The sequence below is a fragment of the Diabrotica virgifera genome, chromosome 4 (assembly GCF_917563875.1).
Source record: "Diabrotica virgifera virgifera chromosome 4, PGI_DIABVI_V3a".
NCBI lineage: Eukaryota > Metazoa > Arthropoda > Insecta > Coleoptera > Chrysomelidae > Diabrotica > Diabrotica virgifera.
In genome coordinates this window covers 109,271,915-109,291,475 of record NC_065446.1, presented here as the reverse complement: position 1 = coordinate 109,291,475, position 19,561 = coordinate 109,271,915, and the positions used below count along the sequence as shown (strand labels likewise).

Below are 19,561 nucleotides of genomic sequence, written 5' to 3'. Positions count from 1 at the left end.
TCACGACAGACGCAGGAACGAGAGCTATACGAGCTAGTTTTTCAAAGGAGAACATTACTGGAAGCCAGGACGAGGTTTGATCGCAGCCAAGGATAGCAGGAAACGGGTCTTGTGTGAGGACATTTTCAGTTCACCAGGAAAAGGTCAGTCTCATTTGTTTGGACATGAATGTATGGGTTTTTCGTATTAAATTCCACATAAAAAATTGAATAACATAATCAATAATATCAGAAAAGCTTCATCAAACTTAAATAGAGTTGTTCCTAATAACTCCTAATAGTTAAATGTTAATAAAAACTTTCAATTGAAAACCAAAAGGAAATAAGATTCCCATTTGTAAATGTTATGTTTAAGAATAATAAGAAATAGCAAATATTAAGCATTGATTGCCTTTTAAATAAAATAAAAAATATTTTGATTATAATTGTAACCCATATGTGTATTTTTTTTACTCTTTTCTTTTCTATCCCGATTAGGAACCATTAAGAAATATTTAGAAGCCACGAAAGTAAGTAATTAATTTATAATTCGCCCTGAGATTGAAAACATATTGATATGTGATCTGGTTAATTAATTAGATTAGTATTAATACATTGATTAAATTAAGTGACATATAAGAATATTATCTCATATCAATAATCAAGATCACATCAATATATATATATATATATATATATATATATATATATATATATAATCGGTTCATAACGTTCTACGACGTCTTCCGATTCCCAATCGCCATTGCTCTCGATCGTAGCACATGTCTTCGTTCAAGCCTCTTTCTCCGATTTCCCTATGGATTCCTTCTATCCAGCTTTTCCTAGGTCTTCCTCTCTTCCGCCGTCCTTTTGGTGCCCATCGTAGCACTTGCTTGGGTAATCTGTCTTCTTCCATACGTTGTACGTGGCCAAACCATCTTAGTTGCTTTGTTTTTATATCGTCCATTATTGTATGCTTTACATCCATTAATACTATAAATACTATAAATACTTAGTAAAAAAACAAAATATGTATTATAATGTTGGTATTCGGAACATATCCGATACTGTATACCGTCCGGCGGATGATTAGTCACTGCCTTATGTCACTCGCTTGTCTACTCATTCCTCATTCTTGTGTGGCATCATGGCATCTTGGTTGTTCAACAATTAATAAAGAACTATAATAACTGTCTCTGGCATTATTTATAATATTATACATGGTGTCAGGTGTTCATGTGATTAAAGGTAAAGTGACCAATTAAGAAGAAAATGGAAAATCTTGTTTTTAGACCACCTGAGCCTCTAAGCTTGGATGGCAATGTTTCGGCCAACTGGAAAAAATTCTGGCAGAAATTTGAAATTTATTTGGAGGCCTCTGGATTAGCCGAGAAAACTGAGAAAAAGAAAGTTGCTTGTTATTTAAGTCTTGTAGGAGATGATGGATTGGAGTTGTACAATACATTTACCATTGAAGGTGATTTGACTCTTGAAAAATTAAAGGACAAGTTTGATGCATATTGTGCACCCAAGAAAAATGTAATATTTGAAAGATTCTTGTTCAATAGTGTTGTGCAGAAAGAGGGTCAGTCTTTTGACTCATTCGTGACGGAACTTCGTAAAGCCATAAAAACCACAGAGTACCTGGATCAAGATAACATGTTAAGAGACAGGATAGTCATGGGCATTTTTGAAAAGGGCACCCAAGAACGTTTGCTTAGAGAAACGTCTCTAACTCTACAAAAAACAATAAACATTTGTCGTGCTTCAGAAACCAGCAAAAATTTATCAAAAGAGATGCAGGAGGTAGTACAGTTGAATGTGGTTAAGAAAATTGACCGCAAACCATCTAAGCAAGCAGATAGTGGTAGTGGTAGCAGTAACAGCTCAGGTAACAGAGAATCATGCAGGTTTTGCGGGTACTCTCACCCTCCAAGAAAGTGTCCGGCGTATAACAAAACGTGTGCCAAGTGCCAAGGGAGACATCATTTTGCTAATGTTTGCAAAAGTAAGGGAAAACTTGGATCGGACGAGGCAAGTGGGTCCAAACGAAGGGTACATCATGTCGAAGAACATGAACAGACTGACAGCGAAGGTGAAGAGTTTTATGTAAGCTCATTAGGCAGGCATGTTGGGGCGGTTCATGAGGGCAGCAACCGCATGTGGACAGAGGAACTCCAGGTAAATGAGCGGAAAATCAAGTTCAAACTAGACACTGGTGCTGAGGTAAGCTTAATGCCATTAAATGTACTGAATCGGGTGTGCCCAGATGCTTGTTTGCTTAAGTCAAAAGTGACTCTAGTTTCATATGGTAGTATTGATTTTAAAACTAGATCTCTTGGTAAAGTTGCATTAAACTGTTATAATAAAAATAATGTAGGTCATGTTTTGACATTTGAAGTTGTAAAAGCCAATGATCAGATACCTCTGTTAGGCCTGGAAGCTTGTGTAACCTTGAATTTAATTAAAAGAATTAATAGTACACAGGTTTATGAAAATAAGGGTGCTAATTTTAAAACGTTTAATGATGTTATTAAGGCTTATCCAACTGTTTTTGATGGAAAGTTGGGCAAGTTTCCAGGTCAACATCATATAACTTTAAAAGAAAATGTTGTACCAGTGGTTCAACGTGTAAGGAGGGTTCCTAGAGTTTTATATGCTAGAGTTAGATCAAAATTAATAGAATTAGAAGATCAAGGTGTCATTTCGAAAGTTGATAAGCCCACTAAATGGTTAAACCCTCTTGTCATAGTTGAAAAGAATAATGTAAATAGAGATATGAGGTTATGCTTGGACCCGACTTATTTGAATAAAGCTATAGAGCGTGAGCATTTTTTGATCCCCACAGTCGATGAAATTGCACATAAGCTAGGTGGTAAAAATATTTTTACAGTTGTTGATATGAAAGATGGGTATTTTCATGTGCAATTGGATGAACAAAGTTCAGAATATTGCACTTTCGGAACACCTTTTGGTAGGTTTAAATTTGATAGGTTGCCTTTTGGAATATGTAGCGCCCCGGAAGTTTTTCAGAAGTACAACTATGAACTATTTGGTGATTTGGATGGAGTGGGAGTATATTTTGATGACCTCATTATTGCAGGTTCATCTGAGGCTGAGCATGACCAAAACCTTAAGATAGTACTTGAAAGAGCTAATAAGTTTAATGTTAAATTTAACATTTCAAAAGTGCAATTTAAGCAGCAGAGTGTTAGGTATATGGGTCAAATTTTTTCAGGTAAGGGAATTGAGCCTAATGATAATAATATAAAAGCAATTCTAGATATGCCTGTGCCAAAATCAAAGGCTGATCTTCTCAGAATACTAGGTATGGCTAAATATTTGAGTAAGTTTGTACCCAACATGTCCAAAATCACTGCGCCGTTGAGAGAATTAACAAGTTTAAAGGTCCCGTGGCATTGGTCAACAGAACACGAGCATTCTTTAAATAGACTTAAACACCTACTAACAAGCGCTCCGGTGTTATTTTTTTTTAATCCCAATCTACCTGTTGAGATAGAGACTGATGCTAGTAGGGATGGGTTGGGCGCTTGCCTGTTACAAAATGGACACCCAGTGTCCTTCGTGTCTAGAAGTCTAAATAAAACTGAGCAAAATTATGCGCAGATAGAAAAGGAAACTCTGGCTATCGTGTTTGCCATACAAAAATTTCATTTTTGGCTCTATGGCATGAAAAATATTAAAGTTTCTAGTGATCATAAGCCCTTAGAGTCAGTTTTTCGTAAAAATCTACATTCTGTTACACCACGCTTGCAAAGAATGCTAATCAGGTTACTTAACTATGATTTGAATGTGACATTTAAAGCTGGTAAATATCTATACATTGCAGATACTTTATCTAGGGCCTTTTTAAATTGCAGCGGGCTAAAATCAGATCAGGAATTTGATTTTGCTATTCATTCTTTAGTAACAGAATTACCAATGTCTGATCAAAAAAAGGATAAGTTTAAAATTGAGACAGAAAATGATTCACAATTAAAAAAGCTTTTATATTATGTTAAAAATGGGTGGCCCTTGATTAAAACTGATATCCCTGAAAACCTGCGTCATTATTTTAAACTTAAAGAACAAATTAACATGTCGTCAGGCTTATTGTTTTTGGATTATAAATTAATAGTACCTAGTTCTTTACATTTAGAGTTTAGAGATGCTTAAATTAATTCACGAGGGGCACTTGGGAATCGAAAAATGTAAAGCTCATGCAAGGAAAATTTTTTACTGGCCAAATTTAAGTAATGATGTAGAATTGTTTATAAAAAAATGCAAAACATGTGAAAACATTAGTAGAAAAAATTGTAAAGAAAGTTTACATCCTTTTGATATTCCAGAACGTCCGTGGCAAAGGCTAGGAGTTGATATTTTTTCCCAGCTAACAGTGTTCGTATATATGACGTCAAACAAACGTCAACATTTTGGGAGAAGTTACGTCAAAACTTACGTCAAATTTTACCTAAAATATACGTATAAAAGTCACAGCGATGTTACGTAACAGTTTAACGTTATTTCTACGTATCCTTTTCAACGTCACAAAAACGTCACTTTCTAGTTGAATTTTCGGTACAGTGGAACCTCGATAATCGGATTCATCGGGACCGCGGCCGATCCGGGTTAGCCGGAAAATATGGTAAAAATTAGTAAAATGCATATAAATAATAAAAAATACACATTATAATTGCAAAAACATTAAATACATATGCACAGTTCAGCTAAATTATGTACAGTTGTATACAGTATTGTTTATTTCTTGGTAAAAAACTCAGTCAAAGTGAAAAAATGTTTGTTTTGTCTGCTGAAAATCGGTCCGGGTTATCGGGGTTCCACTATAAAAATAATTTATAAAAAGGACTTAAAATTATTGTGTAAATAAAACCACATACATGATGCTGACACATTTATTTGAAATTTGAAATAAACATTATGTATTTGACTTTTATGTGAGAGGAAGAGACAAAATTATTTAGTGTAATATATTTTTATTAACTAACTAAAGAGAAACCCTCCCACTATATATAAAAAAACAAGATACCTACAAGTTGAGCACTGTTTATTTCAGTCATATTTCAGTATAACTAACAACAGCAACTAATCTATTACCCTACATAAGAAAAAGTTCTGAACAATGGAATGAGAATGTTTACTATAAGTCTCGGTTGTTTTGTTTAAAAAAAAATAGCATTTGAAAGTGGCGAAAAAAGCTGAAACGTATGTAATGTTTAAAACCTTTAAAATAAATTGAGTTGACCAAAACACAAGAGTTTTTTATAAATGAACTTACAATAAACGTCAGGAAATATTGAATATAAGTACTTTATCTACATCTACGAGTGATTTTAACAAATGAAATCGCCATATACCGGCAGGGTTTTAAAAAAATGTAACTAGTGTGGATTCCTTGTATTTGTTTTTGTAATTATTGTCTTTTTAATAAAAGTAAGTATCAATATAAATTTTGAACTTCTGACACGTTTATATATGCATTTTAATATTAAAAAAGGATGTACTTTATTAAATACTTGCCCATAATTCAACCGATTACATAAAAAAATGTTCTACTGCTCATTTATTTGTGTAACAATGGAAGACATACAAAACTACCATCGTTTTGATTTGGATAAACCATACACTTTGTGTATATACTTTCAACATTCCAATGTTTAAGAACTGTTAAGTCTTTCAAAACATGTATATCCAACTCCTTGGAATCAATTGGGGTGCTATAAAGAGAATCATATGTTTGAAATTGTTTTCCTACAATTAAGGTCTCATTTTGTTGAGTTACACAAATGTTATGAACTTCAATAACTAAACCATCTTTAAGCTTGCAGTAAGAATCTGCACGTCTTTCATCTGCTGTAACAATGCGAATTGTAAATCCGTTTAGGAGTAAAATTTTATATTGTTTGTTCATTATAATATCAAGAGTTGGCCCTTCATTGTGTTCTAATTTAAAAGAAAAATTATTCTTCATTACAGTAAAATCTGTGTCGCAAAAGTTAATTTCTTCTAGTCGTCGAATAATCTGTTGTAAAGGTTTTGTAGGTGATCTTATAAAACTTTTCATAATGCCTAAAAAATTTTCAAAAGGAAAAGCGGAAAAAGAATCTACTGGTCCAAATTTCTCAACTTCATGAGCTAAATGGCATAAAATATGTGTATTATAAACATAAAAATCCAAACCGTATATATGATCACAATGTGCAATAAAATTATTTAATATATTTTGGGCAGTACTACAACCAAATTGTTCTATATGTCTTAAGGAAGATAATATTGATATCCCAGCATGTAATAGCAAAAAATGCTCATAAATAGCCAAATCAATTATTTTATTCTTCAACACCCAAGGACCTAGATATAAAAGAAAAGTTCGATATTCTGTAGCCTTCCAATAAGCTATTTCATCTAGGGCTCTGGGCTTTCTGTTAAACTCACATGGAATGAAACTTCTTAAAGAAATTAAACGTTTAGATAATATTTGCACATCAGCGTTTTTAAGTCTAACAGACAAATTTCCTGATATCCAAGTGGTAAGTAACCTTTTCATAACTCCCAAACACACAGCATGCATGTAGTCAATAGTAAAACATGAAACCAAACCAATATTTAAATCCAGGAGAGGTGTTTTACCAAGATGGTGGTCTTCATCCATCTCTCTCAAAAACTGCTCATCTGTTCTTCGTAATGCATTTATTCCTTTTAAAATAACTTTTCCACATCTGTGATGGTATTCTCCAGTTTCCCAACATTTGTCACATGATGAGTATCCATTGTGGGATTTAATACATTTTAGGTAAGCTTTAGCGGGTGCATCACATATGAAATTTTCTATTTCAATACTGTAAGTGTGGTCATGAATCAAAATACCATTTTCTTTTAAAAAAGCAAATTCTTGAATAAAATCTTCTAAAAAATCAGATAGTGGCGATGGTTTCGAATTTCCACAAAATATCCCAATGGCAAAAGGAGGACTGTTAAAATTTCTAATAATTGCAGTAATGGGCCAAAATTGTAATTTAGAGCTGGTGTACAAAGGAATTCCATCAACATTAACGCTTATTTTTATAACTTCATCTTTAAAAGAAAAGGGTAATAAACTCTTTAACCCTTTGGCAATACCAATATGACAATATTCTCCATTTCCTAATTGTTTAACAGAAGTACTTACTGGTGTTTTTAATAAAGTCCGGCTGTCAAGAGGAAGACCTGGATGTAAAGGAACAAGTATTTTTAACAATCCATTAAGTGACGAGTGGCTTACTTTGGAACAAACTGCCCATTTTCTTAACTGTGATTGTAAATCTAGTTGTTTATTATCTTCAACGTCAACAGACTTACTGACATTTGTCTCACAATATTCATTAATTACTGTATTAAATTCAATTTGTTCATTAAATAATTCAATGTTTAAATCATGTTCATCTGATAAATTAGAACTAGAGTTAGGATCTAACAGTTCTGAAGATTTATCAGCATTTAAAAAGTTTGTATCTAAATAAAAATTATTATCTGCAGTGACTTCAACATTACTACTATCCATTGAACACATCTGAAATAATTCCTGCCTCTCTTTTGCAACTCTTCTAGAGAACTGCCTCTTACCAACAATAGTTTTATATTGTTTTTTGTTATACATAATAATATTTTGTATGTGCAACACAATTTACCCACCAAAAAATGTACCTAATATAAAAATATTAATAAAAAAAATATATGTACTATAGTTTTTACACTAAAAATATTTGTCTCTTCCCCTCAGATACCAACATAGAAAATAGTTTTAAAAAAATCGAAAACAAAATAAAAAAACTTAAAAACAAATGCTCAACATTCACCTTAACTAACTTAAATGGATTTTTTTCTTTTCTTGCGTTGTGGTGCTTGCTTAAGCCACTCTTTCACATGTGTTTCAATTTCCTGACATGTGATATTATTGTTCTTTATCTGAATTGATTCTGAAATAAAATAAATGTTACAAAAACTTATTTTTTTTTCAGGCAAAAGTACAATTGGAAAAAAAATTAAAGCACCTATAACTTGTATGTTTAGCAAGAGTGAAATAAAATATTGTTCAAATGTGATTCATGTAACAATACTTCATTTTACATTGTCATCCAAAAATGCAACACTCAAATTTTATTAGCTGTACTTTATTTTATTGAAATCTGCAGAATTTTTCACATTTACTTTGAACCTCTGTAACAACACCATCAAATTTTATTGTTACCAATAGCTATTGGTAATATTGTGTTGTGTATATTATTTAAAATAAAATTGTGAGGTTATTTAAAATCAAGAATTTTTAATGAGTATAACTGAGTCTATATTACATCCAAAATTTAATAAAGTTTTTAAATAGCAATTTTAGAGCTTCAAAAAAGTATTAATTGTATTTTACAAAATTTGGTGCTTATATACTTTGGGGTTTAGTTTATGTACAAAAGAAATTGAGCCAAAAAAATTACAATTAAGCAATAAGCTATTAGAATTTTATAGAACTGTAAAGAAAATATGAACAAGAGTTCTGAATATTTGATACATTTGGCTAGATACAATTAAAGTGTATTGTAATATGTTATTCTCAATGTAGATAGAATATCATTTGTATGTAAAAACTTTTCTTAGTACAAATTTTCTATAAATTAAATGGTACCTTTGAATAAAATTTACATTTTTTTGGGTCAATCATGTACAATAAACAACATCAACTTTAAGTATTGCCTTTTGGATTATAGATATTCACAGACCTTTAACAAGTACATTTTTAAGTAATACAACATACTAGTTTCATTTGAAGCAGACTTTTTGGCAGTATGCATCATGACTACATTAAGTATTAATGTAGTATTATTAAGTATTAATGACTACATTAAGTATGCATCAATAGTTATTTATGAAACAGTTCGTGAAGTATGCTTTTTGCGAACACACGCGATTTTTAGAGCACAAGCGACAACAGAGCGAGTGCTATAAATCACGTAAGTTCACAAAAAGTATTTCACGCACAGTTTCATACAATATTTTATCTACGATAAACAAATAAAAAAAGCTGTAACTCTTCGTCACTGGAATTCATTTCTATACTATAATTATTAGAACTTTGACATTTAAAAATTCTAACTACTTTCAAACCACAAAACTGTCAAAACTTTTGTTGTAATTCATTGCTCATATTGTCATCACCATGACAACGCAAATGTTAAGGATTGTCACCATGACAACTCGAAAGATAAAAACAGTGCGAAAAAGTAAATCCCATTTAAAATACATTGTTACTTCACACACACTTTAAATCCTTCACGCACTGCTATCTATAATGACAGTTTTCACAAACTAAAAACTTATACATAATATGACATAGAGTAGATAAAAGTAATTTTGCTAATACTTACTGAATAATAAATCCTTTAATTTTGTTTTGACTAATGGTTGTTTATCACGCTTTCCGAAATAACTGTAGCAGGATGCTAATTCGTCCGTTAATAATTCTTTTAGAATCTTATTTGTTTTTTGTTTCACATCTTTCCCACCAAGCATAGAGAAATAACCAATCTAAAAATAAGTAATATTTATAAAAATTTTAGTTATTTGCATACACTTAATCAAATATTTTTATCAAGATTTCTTTTTAGCCACTATTGTAGTAAGATTTTATTTTGAGTGATAATTATTAAAAATATAACAATTTTTATTTAATATATAGTAAAAGCAAAACAAAAACTGTATCACCTTACATATTATAGTATTGCAATATTTTTGTAGGTAATAGTGTACAATGATTATCTGCTTAAAGAATAACCATGCACATTCATCCTGAAAATGATTGGCAATACCCTACATTTTAAGGTGAAGACATACAACAGTTTTTGATTTGCGTTAACTATATACCTACTGAAAGATACAAAAGTTTCGTTACACATATTGGTTGTATAACAGTAAATACAAAATATTTTTAAGTTAATGGAGATATCTAAATAATTTTATTAGTTTTTTAAGTTCAATTACTTACAACATCATCAAAATTCCTTTCCACTTCTAAATATTCCTCAAATGTTATTAAATCACGTGTGCTATCTAGTGGTAACTTTACAGATAATTTCGTGTGTATATCAACACACTTTTCTGCATGCCTTGGCTGAGATAATTCATTCAATTTGTTTAAAATTGTTCTGTTTTGTTCCTTTATGTATGCTAATGTTGATAGAACAGTCCTAAAACCTGAAAATATTTCTTTCAAGAAGCTAGTAATCACTTTAATCAATTATTATGTTTTATTAATATGTATTAGTATTTATTCAAAGGGTCAGTACTAGGCTCTCTTTTAAGGCTGATTAAATGAATAAAGTATCCTGAATGTGACAAATTCAGTATCGTTTTGAGATAAAGCATATTATTCTAAACTGAAAGCACTGGCCCATAGATTATTAAAAATTTACCAATCTGGTCATCCTGAACATCTGACGTAGGTGTTGAAGTCGATGGATTTAGATTCCACAATTGGTCTTGAACCAACGTCCTGGACTTGTTTTCCGTAGCTTCTGAAATCATTACCAATATACAAATATTACAGAAGTTTATTACATTAGACTGTGTTGAGCAATTGTTGATTGGTTAAATAACAAACTATATAAACAATTTACACTAAATAAAAATTACCTAAAGGTTTGTGTCCTGCCACTCCACTAATATCTCTGATTTCAACAGCTCCTAAAAATGTTATCTATAAGCTGGGGTTCATGTTTGTAATGAATACAATTATTTAATCTGGAACTGAGATCAAGTTTAAAGGTAGCTTTACCTGATAGTTTCTTTAATTGAATTTTCTGGGGCCTGACAAACTGAGACTCATCCTCACTGTCACTGTCTAATTTTCTGGGTCTTCTATTTCGTTTAGGCCGTAGTGGTGACTCATTTATTGCTTCACACTCTGAAGCAGAAGCCAAGTCGCTAGTTAGCTCGGCTTCTCTTTCCTTTTCAAATGCCTTGGATAACTCGTCTGCAAGATATGAAGTACTTAATATAATGGAATGTGTAAGAACTGAGTAAGCAATTGACAAAGAACCTCTACACATACGTGAAATAAATACATATTATATTGTAAAACCTTACCTGTTGTTAAAAAAACTCTTTGTATGCCATACAGCATCCAAGAGTTTTCGTTAACTACCTCGCCTTCCAGCAACGACTTTTTATATTGCTTAGATGTTTTGTATGGCGGCCAGAAAACTTCCTTTTTTAAAGGCGTAAGCCAATTTTGGTGAACGACGGCCAAAGTGTTCCCGCCAGTTTCGTCCAGCTGTACAAGCATGTATGCCATTACTATAAACTTGAGTTAAACGCATCAAAACTATGTTCTATGTCGTTTAAATCGCTCTTCAGAATAAAGAATTTTAATTTAATCTTTAATTTCTCGTTAATTCCTTTAATCAGACCGAAAATAAAAAACGCGGCACTACCAAACGACCAAACTATATAACCAAACATTTGTCCACCATTTGGCTTTGGCTTGGCATATGACATGATAGATGAAGGCCTTGCATACGCTAAAGGCGAATCTTCGCGCACATGTTTTGACGTCTCTATATCTTAAGTGTGCTGGCTGATTGGTTGAAGTTGTGGAAAACTATTTTACCTCAACCAATCAGTCATTTGAGGGTTAAAAATTATTAATATGTTATGTACAAGCATTTCTTTTGAAATATTTTCATTGGTTCTACGTATTTATTTATTAGGTGTATATTTAATATTTATTTTGTTAAAATGTTAGATTTTCAAGTAATTTCCTCAATATTCCCATAGACTAATTTAATTACGTTTAAGTTGTAATATTAGTATAAATAAAGAAATTTTTGTATAAAAAAATTGTCAAAATTATTCATAAAAAATACCTACCAAAAAGCCACGTTTTAGGGACGAATAAATGCATACGTATTAAATACCTACCAAAGAGCCACGTTTCAGAAACGAGTAAATTCATACGTATAATATACGTATGAAAATTTCGGATCAGTAACGTCATTTTTTGATAGATGTTACGTAACGATACAAAAAAACCTAAATTTAACGTTAAGGTAACGTTATCCTGCTAGCTGGGTTCTTATTCAGATAAATCGTATCTAGTAGTAATGGACGCATATTCAAACTGGTTAGAGATAATTCATATTAAGGATAAGTCTGGTCCAACCATAATATCAAAACTAAAATCATTGTTTTCCAAATTTGGAGTTCCTGATACTCTTGTCGCTGATATCATCCCATTTAATAGCTCTTGTTTTCGAAGCTTTGGTCAGGAATGGAATTTTATCATTGTGACAAGAAGTCCAAATTATCCACGTGCCAATGGATTAGCGGAAAAAGCGGTATCCATTGCAAAGAATATGATAAAAAAGTGCCTTAATGATGGCACTGACATACACATTGCGTTACTTCAGTATAGAAACACACCACTTAAGTATATGGACTACTCTCCATCGCAGCTCCTTATGAGCCGTGTTTGCAAAACAAAATTGCCGGTTTCCAATGTGTTGCTACGTCCAAGTTTATGTGAAAATATTAAAGAGAAATTGATCGCTAAGCAAAGAAAGAATTTAGATTATTATAATCAACATGTGAGAGACTTAAAAGAGTTAGATATTGATAATAATATTACGGTTTATAACCATGTAAAGAAATGTTGGGAACCAGGCAGGGTTGTAGCAAAGCATGATTCACCTAGGTCATTCTTGGTAGAAAATAAAGAGGGGAATGTTGTTAGAAGAAATCGTGTGGATCTTCGACCATCACCCAATACATTCAGGGTGGAGAACCCCATTTTGAATGAAGAATTTGAAAGAGATGATATTTCTTCTGATAACAATCCACCCAAGACGTTACCTATAATAAATAGATCCCCAGAGCAAAACATCCTGTCTCCCACACCGTTTGCTCAACCTTTAAAAGATAATGTAAATAAGGAAGTAGCAATAAATCAAGCGCCTCAGCCTTCAGCTGTGGTCATAACTAGGTCTGGTAGACAGGTTAAGAAACCTAGTAGGTTTAATTTGTGAATTAAAACCAGTTTTATTTTACTCCTAATGTTAAAGACCTTTGTAATTTAAAAGGGGAGATGTATTATAATGTTGGTATTCGGAACATATCCGATACTGTATACCGTCCGGCGGATGATTAGTCACTGCCTTATGTCACTCGCTTGTCTACTCATTCTTGTGTGGCATCATGGCATCATGGTTGTTCAACAATTAATAAAGAACTATAATAACTGTCTCTAGCATTATTTATAATATTATACAGACTAAATTAACATTTTTTTCTTATTTTTATTTCACTAAATTTATCAGTTATTAGGTACATTTTTATAAATTTTTTGTAATATTTATATCATTTTTTATATTTAAAATAGCCAAAGACGACAGACTTTATTGATTTAGAGAATTTCTTAAATACGACTTTAATCTATTCAGTACCAAGAAAGATTTTTTCCCTGAAGCGTTGCTAATGGGTACATTATAATTAAATAAATTTTAAGCAACGTTTCTACATTTGTAAACGTATATGGTGTTATTTTCAATCAAATAGGTCATCATACTTTGCGGATTTTGTAAGATATTAGATGTGCTGTAAAGTTCTTTAAAATGTGCCACTTTTTCCACTAAATCGAATCATCAACATCGATATCGTTTTAATATTCGGTAATAGTTTTCAAGTCTCAAATAGGTAAAAAACTATTTATTTTTAATGAATATAAATAACTAAAAATGAATATAACTCTTATTGTTATCATTTATCATTTCCTGTTCGTAAAATGAAAGTATTTTGAAAATTTATTTTGTTATTGTAATAAATTTTTTTTTGGTGATTTTTCCGGGCCCCATTAAAATGCGGGCCCGATGCAGGTGCCTCAAGGGCCTAGTGGTAAAATAGGCCCTGCAAATGCGGCAATTTTTTTAACGATTTATAATTTTGAACCCCTGGTATATTCTACCATTCCTACTGCGCCCGCTTGGCATTTACACTCTTGGCAAAAACAGCTGGAGGAATGGAAGCGTGACAGTCACTGACATTTTAGTTAGTGCGTCGGCTGTAATGATCGGCTTAAACCTCTGTTTAAACTCTACGCGATGTTTCCACATAAATAGCAGATTCAAGCATCCATAGAATGGTAAATTAGAACACGAAAAAAGCCGTAAGTACACTTAGTTTCATTTCAATACAAACATTACTTTCCACAACAAACTATTCATTGTTTATTTTGGTAAAATGTTGGACATAAACAATAAAAATTTATCAACGCATTGCAGTACACGAGAATCAATATGACATAATGCGCCATCTATGCGGTAGACGCCGAAGTTACGGAATATTAAAGGAATCTATGCGGTGGTTTCTATACCGGTAGCATAAGAAATTGATGATTTTTTAATCCTTCTAGTAGTCAAAATTTTAGTGTGATTTAATTTAAGTACCTATTGTTGCATTGGAATAACAAAGTTCTAACTGCCTCAGGTGCCATTTTTAGTTCTGACTGTTTAAAGTTTCTATGTTATGTATTTATTTTACTATCGCCACTTTTACAGTGGCGTAGCTGAAGATTGTGGGGCCCCCCGCGACAATTTTTGTGGGCCCCGTATTATAAACATTTACTAAAATATGTCTAAATGACAATACCTTTCTTTAATAAGTCTTCATCGGTTCGTGTTAATAGATTTTAATGTATAAGTAGATATAATCTATTATACCTTCATGTCTCTTAATCCGACCAACCTAAATATTAGTAAGTTGTTGCAATATTATATCTTAATTTACATTGAAAACATTAACTTCAAAATTGTTTTGCTACAAGCTATTTTTTCGTCGCAGCTGAGCTCATCGTAAATTATTTTTATACGTTTTTCCGTTTATTTTTAAATTCCGGTTTAATCCCCACTATGCTGCTATTGATGCTGCTTCTGCTAAAATTTCGGATAACGAATTTCTCATTTCTCGAAGATTATCACGACTTTTTTCAAAAAGTTGAAAAACCGTAAACTCTGCCGTTTCAGATTGCAGAAGTTTTGATGTTAGTTGAATAAAGTTAAGTAAGTATTTTAGATTGAATAGTAATGTTAACGGCAAATTCAAAATTATGCTTTAATAATGCATTAGCTTCTAATTTTTCATAGTTTTTTAATAGCAATGAAATTTTCGTTAAAGATTTCATTACTTGTCGGAAAGCTCGACGCAAAGTCATAACAGCATCATGTCGGTATGACCACCGGGTATCACATAACATTGTTAAGTGTTGGCAAACGCGATGAATCCAAAGTGTGATAATAGTACATAGTATATCCCATCTTTTAATACCTGCACTAAAAAAACATATAATCTCTTAATTATGTCGTAAACAACCAACTCCTGTACACCAGCAATGGCATCATTTAACACTAGGTTCAGATTTTTTCAATGTCATTTATGCGCCTTTGTACGCCTGAATATACACCACTCATAACGCTTGCCCCATCATACCCCTTTTCTCTGTAGTTGTGTACGGAAAGGTGCTTTAATTGACCGGAAAATAAAACTAAGCTGATCGTATTTTGAAATAAGTATCTTGAGTGGTATCAAGAATTATTGAATAAAAACAACTTTTTTTAATTAAATTAGTCAATTTGTTTTCAGTTTCTTGAGCCAGCAAATTTATAACTACGTTTTGTATTTGGGGGCTCAAGTAATTTGTTTAAGTTATTGTTTTTATCGATTAATTTAGCTAAAACAGGATCATATTTAGCTAATAAAACAACCACCGACAAAAATTACCTTTTTGGGATTCACGTTCATCTAAACTACCAACATGCCCACGAAACGATAAATTGCATCTTGCACCCGGAAAGAGTAAGATTTACGTCAATTACCCGCTTCATTAGAGGAAAGTACCCAAATATGGAATAGTGTCCTAATATGGAATTCCTTGATTTCTCCGAAAATACAAGTTGGAAGCGCACTACAAGACCATCCTCTATTATTTCAGTCGCTCTCTTTATTATCGTATTCACACCTCTGTGTCAGATGCGCGAACGATACTTGTCTGGCAGGCGCGTTTTGTTTTATCGTCTCGCAGAAGGTGAAGCTGCAGATATGGGATACTTTTCCCGACGACGTTTCACTACTACTCCTCTACTTTCCTTACAGCAAGCAAGCAAGCAGTTTGATTTAACCCAGCCTGTGAGACATGTCCATCATCATTATCATCATTGACTTTACAATCCATGGTGGGTCTTGGCCTGTTCCAGAATCAGCTTTCATTCCTTCCTATCGTTCGCCTTGGTTTTCCAATTTCGCACTAACATTCGCAAGTCGTCTTCTACCTGGTTCTTAAATCGTGCTCTGGGCCTGCCTCTTCTCCTCACTTCATCCGATCTCTGGCTATAAATGTGTTTCGACGGCTCCGCCTCATTCATTCTCGCTAAGTGGCCTAGCCATCGCAGCCTATTTATCTTGATAGGTCTACCAATACTAGGCTCACTATAAAGGGGGTAAAGTTCAAAATTATAGCGTCTACGCCATAGTCCGTTTTCCTCCACGCCTTTATACAGGGTGATTGATTAGTAGGGTAAAGCTCAATAGCTCCGCTATAGTAATAGATAGCAATAAAAGTTAACAACAAAAATTTTAGCCACCTTTGAACTTCACATTACAAAATTAGTTAGAATGTTACAGGGTATTCGATAACACAGTGACAGACCAAACTTTTGTTTTTTTAAATGGAACACCCTATATTCTATTTTAAATTCGAAATCCTGTTAACTTCTCCATCACAAAAATATAAAGGTTTGTTATGTTATACAGGGTATTTACAAAGTTATAACCAATTTTAAATGAAAATCGTAACAAGTTCAACTCCCTGTATAAATAAAAATAAGCAAAACAACAATGGTTTATTAATGCCATATTTTTTAACGTATTGTCAAAATTTTCAAGAATGGTCGATATTGCTAATTTTCTTTATATCAAATACAGGGTGAGTCAAAACGCAAGTACATTATTTTCTCAGTAATTTTAAATGCAACACTCTGAATTTTATATCACTATTGAAAAGTACCATTACCGTACTTTAATTTTTAGATAACATTCCCTATGTCTAAATTTATTAGTTTTCGAGATATTTTCATTTTTCAATGGACCAGTAGCGTGGCCACCAAAATCACCAGAATTTAATAAACTGGACTGATTTTTTTTTGGGTTACGTTAATAATGAAGTTTATAAAATACCTCCAACAAGGGATGAGATGAAAAATAGAATACAAAGTGTATTTTGATGTGTTAATTTACAAATGCTCCGTAGAGTAAGTAGCTCATTCAATGATCGTTTTTAGGCGTACATAAATGTGTTAGGAGATAATTTTGAACACCTTATGTAATTAAATATTAAAAATATTTTATTAAAAGTAGCTTCTAATTTTTTCAAACATGTTTTTTTGCAAAATGTATTAGATAATGTTTCGTTCTTTATTTGTTACATTGTTACATTTACATACAAAAGTAGTGTTTAATTGTCTTCACAAAATATTGTATTTTGTGTTTGTGTGTTTTTTTGTAAAATTTATTACTAATTTTCTTTGTTTATTTGTTGCATTTACATAAAAAGATAGTTTTTAATTGTTTTAAAAATGTTGCATGTAGTGGTTGTGTTTCTGTTTGTAAAATGTATTACTAATAAATTACTTTTATTTCTTTATTTGCTACAATGTTACATTGATTACCGGATTGATAATCGGTAATCTTCAATTGTCAATTCAGTCATGGCTTACTTAAAATTTAGATAAATTTAAACACCTAAAATAATTTGCTCTGAAAAATGAAAATATCTCGAAAACTAATAAATTTGGGCATAGGGAATGTTATATAAAAATTAAAGTACGTTAATGTTACTTTTCAATAATGATATAAAATACAGGGTGTTCCATTTAACATTACTGAGAAAATAATGTACTTGCGTTTTGACTCACCCTGTATTTGATAGAAAGAAAATTAGCAATATCAATAAGTTTTAAAAATTTTGACAATAAATAAAAAAATATGGCATTAATAAACCATTGCTGTTGTGCTTATTTTTATTTATACAGGGAGTTGAACTTGTTACGATTTTCATACAAAATTGTTTATAACTTTGTAAATACCCTGTATAACATTACAAACCTTTATATTTTTGTGATGGAGAAGTTAACAGGATTTCGAATATAAAATAAAATATATAAAAAAACATAAGTTAGGTATGCCACTGTGTTATCGAACACCCTGTAACATTCTAACTAATTTTGTAATGTGAAGCTCAAAGGTGACTAAAATGTTTGGTATTAACTTTTATTGCTATCTATTACTATAGCGGAGCTATTGAGCTTTACCCTACTAATCAATCACCCTGTATATGTCTGTTCATTTCTGCAGCTACTGTATTTTGTGTGATTTGTGAGCCTAGATACACCGAGAGAAAAAAATTCTTGACATAAAGAAACTTTATTTATATTTAAGAAAGATCGACTTGGCATATTGCCTAAGAAATATATCTTTGTATTTGTATGTAACATGAAGTAAATTATTATCTTGATATATAATTAATGTATTTAATGTTAAGAAATATATTTCGCAGATATAATCGTATATTTTCTTTTTATTCTATAATATGAATAAAAAGAAAAGAAATATATAAAGCGTTAAAAAATCTAGAAGTTTCACCAAAAATAATAAGAATGATAAAGCTTACACTTACGAAAACAGAAAATAGAGTAAAAGTAAATAACAAACTAACAAAAAATTTCGAAGTGAAAGAAGGAGTACGACAGGGGGATCCGTTGTCATCACTGTTATTTAATGTGGTATTTGAAATGATAATAAAAGAGGCTAATATTAACAGATCAGGACATATATATCATAAAAAACATCAATGTTTGGCATTCGCGGATGATGCAGCAATTCTATCCAGAAGCAAGGAACAATTAAAAGAGGTAGTAGAACGACTAGAAAAGGCAGCTCGAGAAAAAGAACTTTGTATAAATGAAACAAAAACTAAGTACATGGAATGGACCGACAAAAAATTTAAACAAGGGCAATATTTAATGATAACAACGAATGAAGGAACAATGTATAAATTTGAAAAGGTAGAGAGATTTGAATATTTAGGGACCTTATTTTCTAGTAGACCAAATATCCGGGAAGAAATACACAAAAGACTAATGTCAGGGAATCGTTGCATGTATGCAATCGATAGAATACTCAGAAGCAAAAATATATCCAAAGCAGCTAAATTAAGAACGTATAAAACTGTGATACGACCAATAGTTACGTATGCCTCAGAAACCTGGACTATGACAAAAACCGAGCAATCAATGTTACAAGTATGGGAAAGAAAAATACTTAGAAGGATATTTGGGGGGAAAATAATCAACAATCAGTGGACACGAAGAACAAACAAGGAGTTAGAAGAATTGTATAAGGAGCCTAATATAATTGCAGTTGTAAGATCACAAAGACTTAGATGGTTAGGACATGTCCAAAGAATGGCCCAAGTTAGAATGCCTAAAATCATGTTAAGC

The 19,561-nt window shown here is 31.8% G+C and overlaps 2 protein-coding genes across 4 annotated transcripts in view; one reads left to right on the top strand and one right to left on the bottom strand.

Moving 5' to 3' along the window:
* Nucleotides 1–1,126: 1,126 nt before the first annotated feature.
* Nucleotides 1,127–19,561, top strand: part of LOC114331839 (uncharacterized) — a 62,156-nt gene continuing 43,721 nt past the window's right edge. For both annotated transcript variants that reach the window (XM_050648350.1, XM_050648349.1), the window contains exon 1: nucleotides 1,127–2,204. In XM_050648350.1, the coding sequence (XP_050504307.1) occupies nucleotides 1,251–2,204 (954 nt within the window). In that variant the 5' untranslated portion in view covers nucleotides 1,127–1,250. The remainder of the gene's footprint in view (nucleotides 2,205–19,561) is intronic.
* On the bottom strand, nucleotides 7,820–11,816 carry LOC126883103 (uncharacterized). 2 transcript variants are annotated; one of them, XM_050648352.1, is made up of 7 exons: nucleotides 11,106–11,816; nucleotides 10,795–10,992; nucleotides 10,653–10,703; nucleotides 10,433–10,534; nucleotides 10,006–10,214; nucleotides 9,389–9,548; nucleotides 7,820–7,951 (listed from the first exon to the last, which is right to left on the bottom strand). In XM_050648352.1, the coding sequence occupies exons 1-7, from the start codon at nucleotides 11,311–11,313 to the stop codon at nucleotides 7,842–7,844; spliced, it is 1,038 nt and encodes a 345-aa protein (XP_050504309.1). In that variant the 5' UTR covers nucleotides 11,314–11,816; the 3' UTR covers nucleotides 7,820–7,841. The 2 variants fall into 2 exon arrangements, with proteins under 2 accessions (XP_050504309.1, XP_050504310.1); XM_050648353.1 differs by having other exon boundaries at nucleotides 10,009–10,214.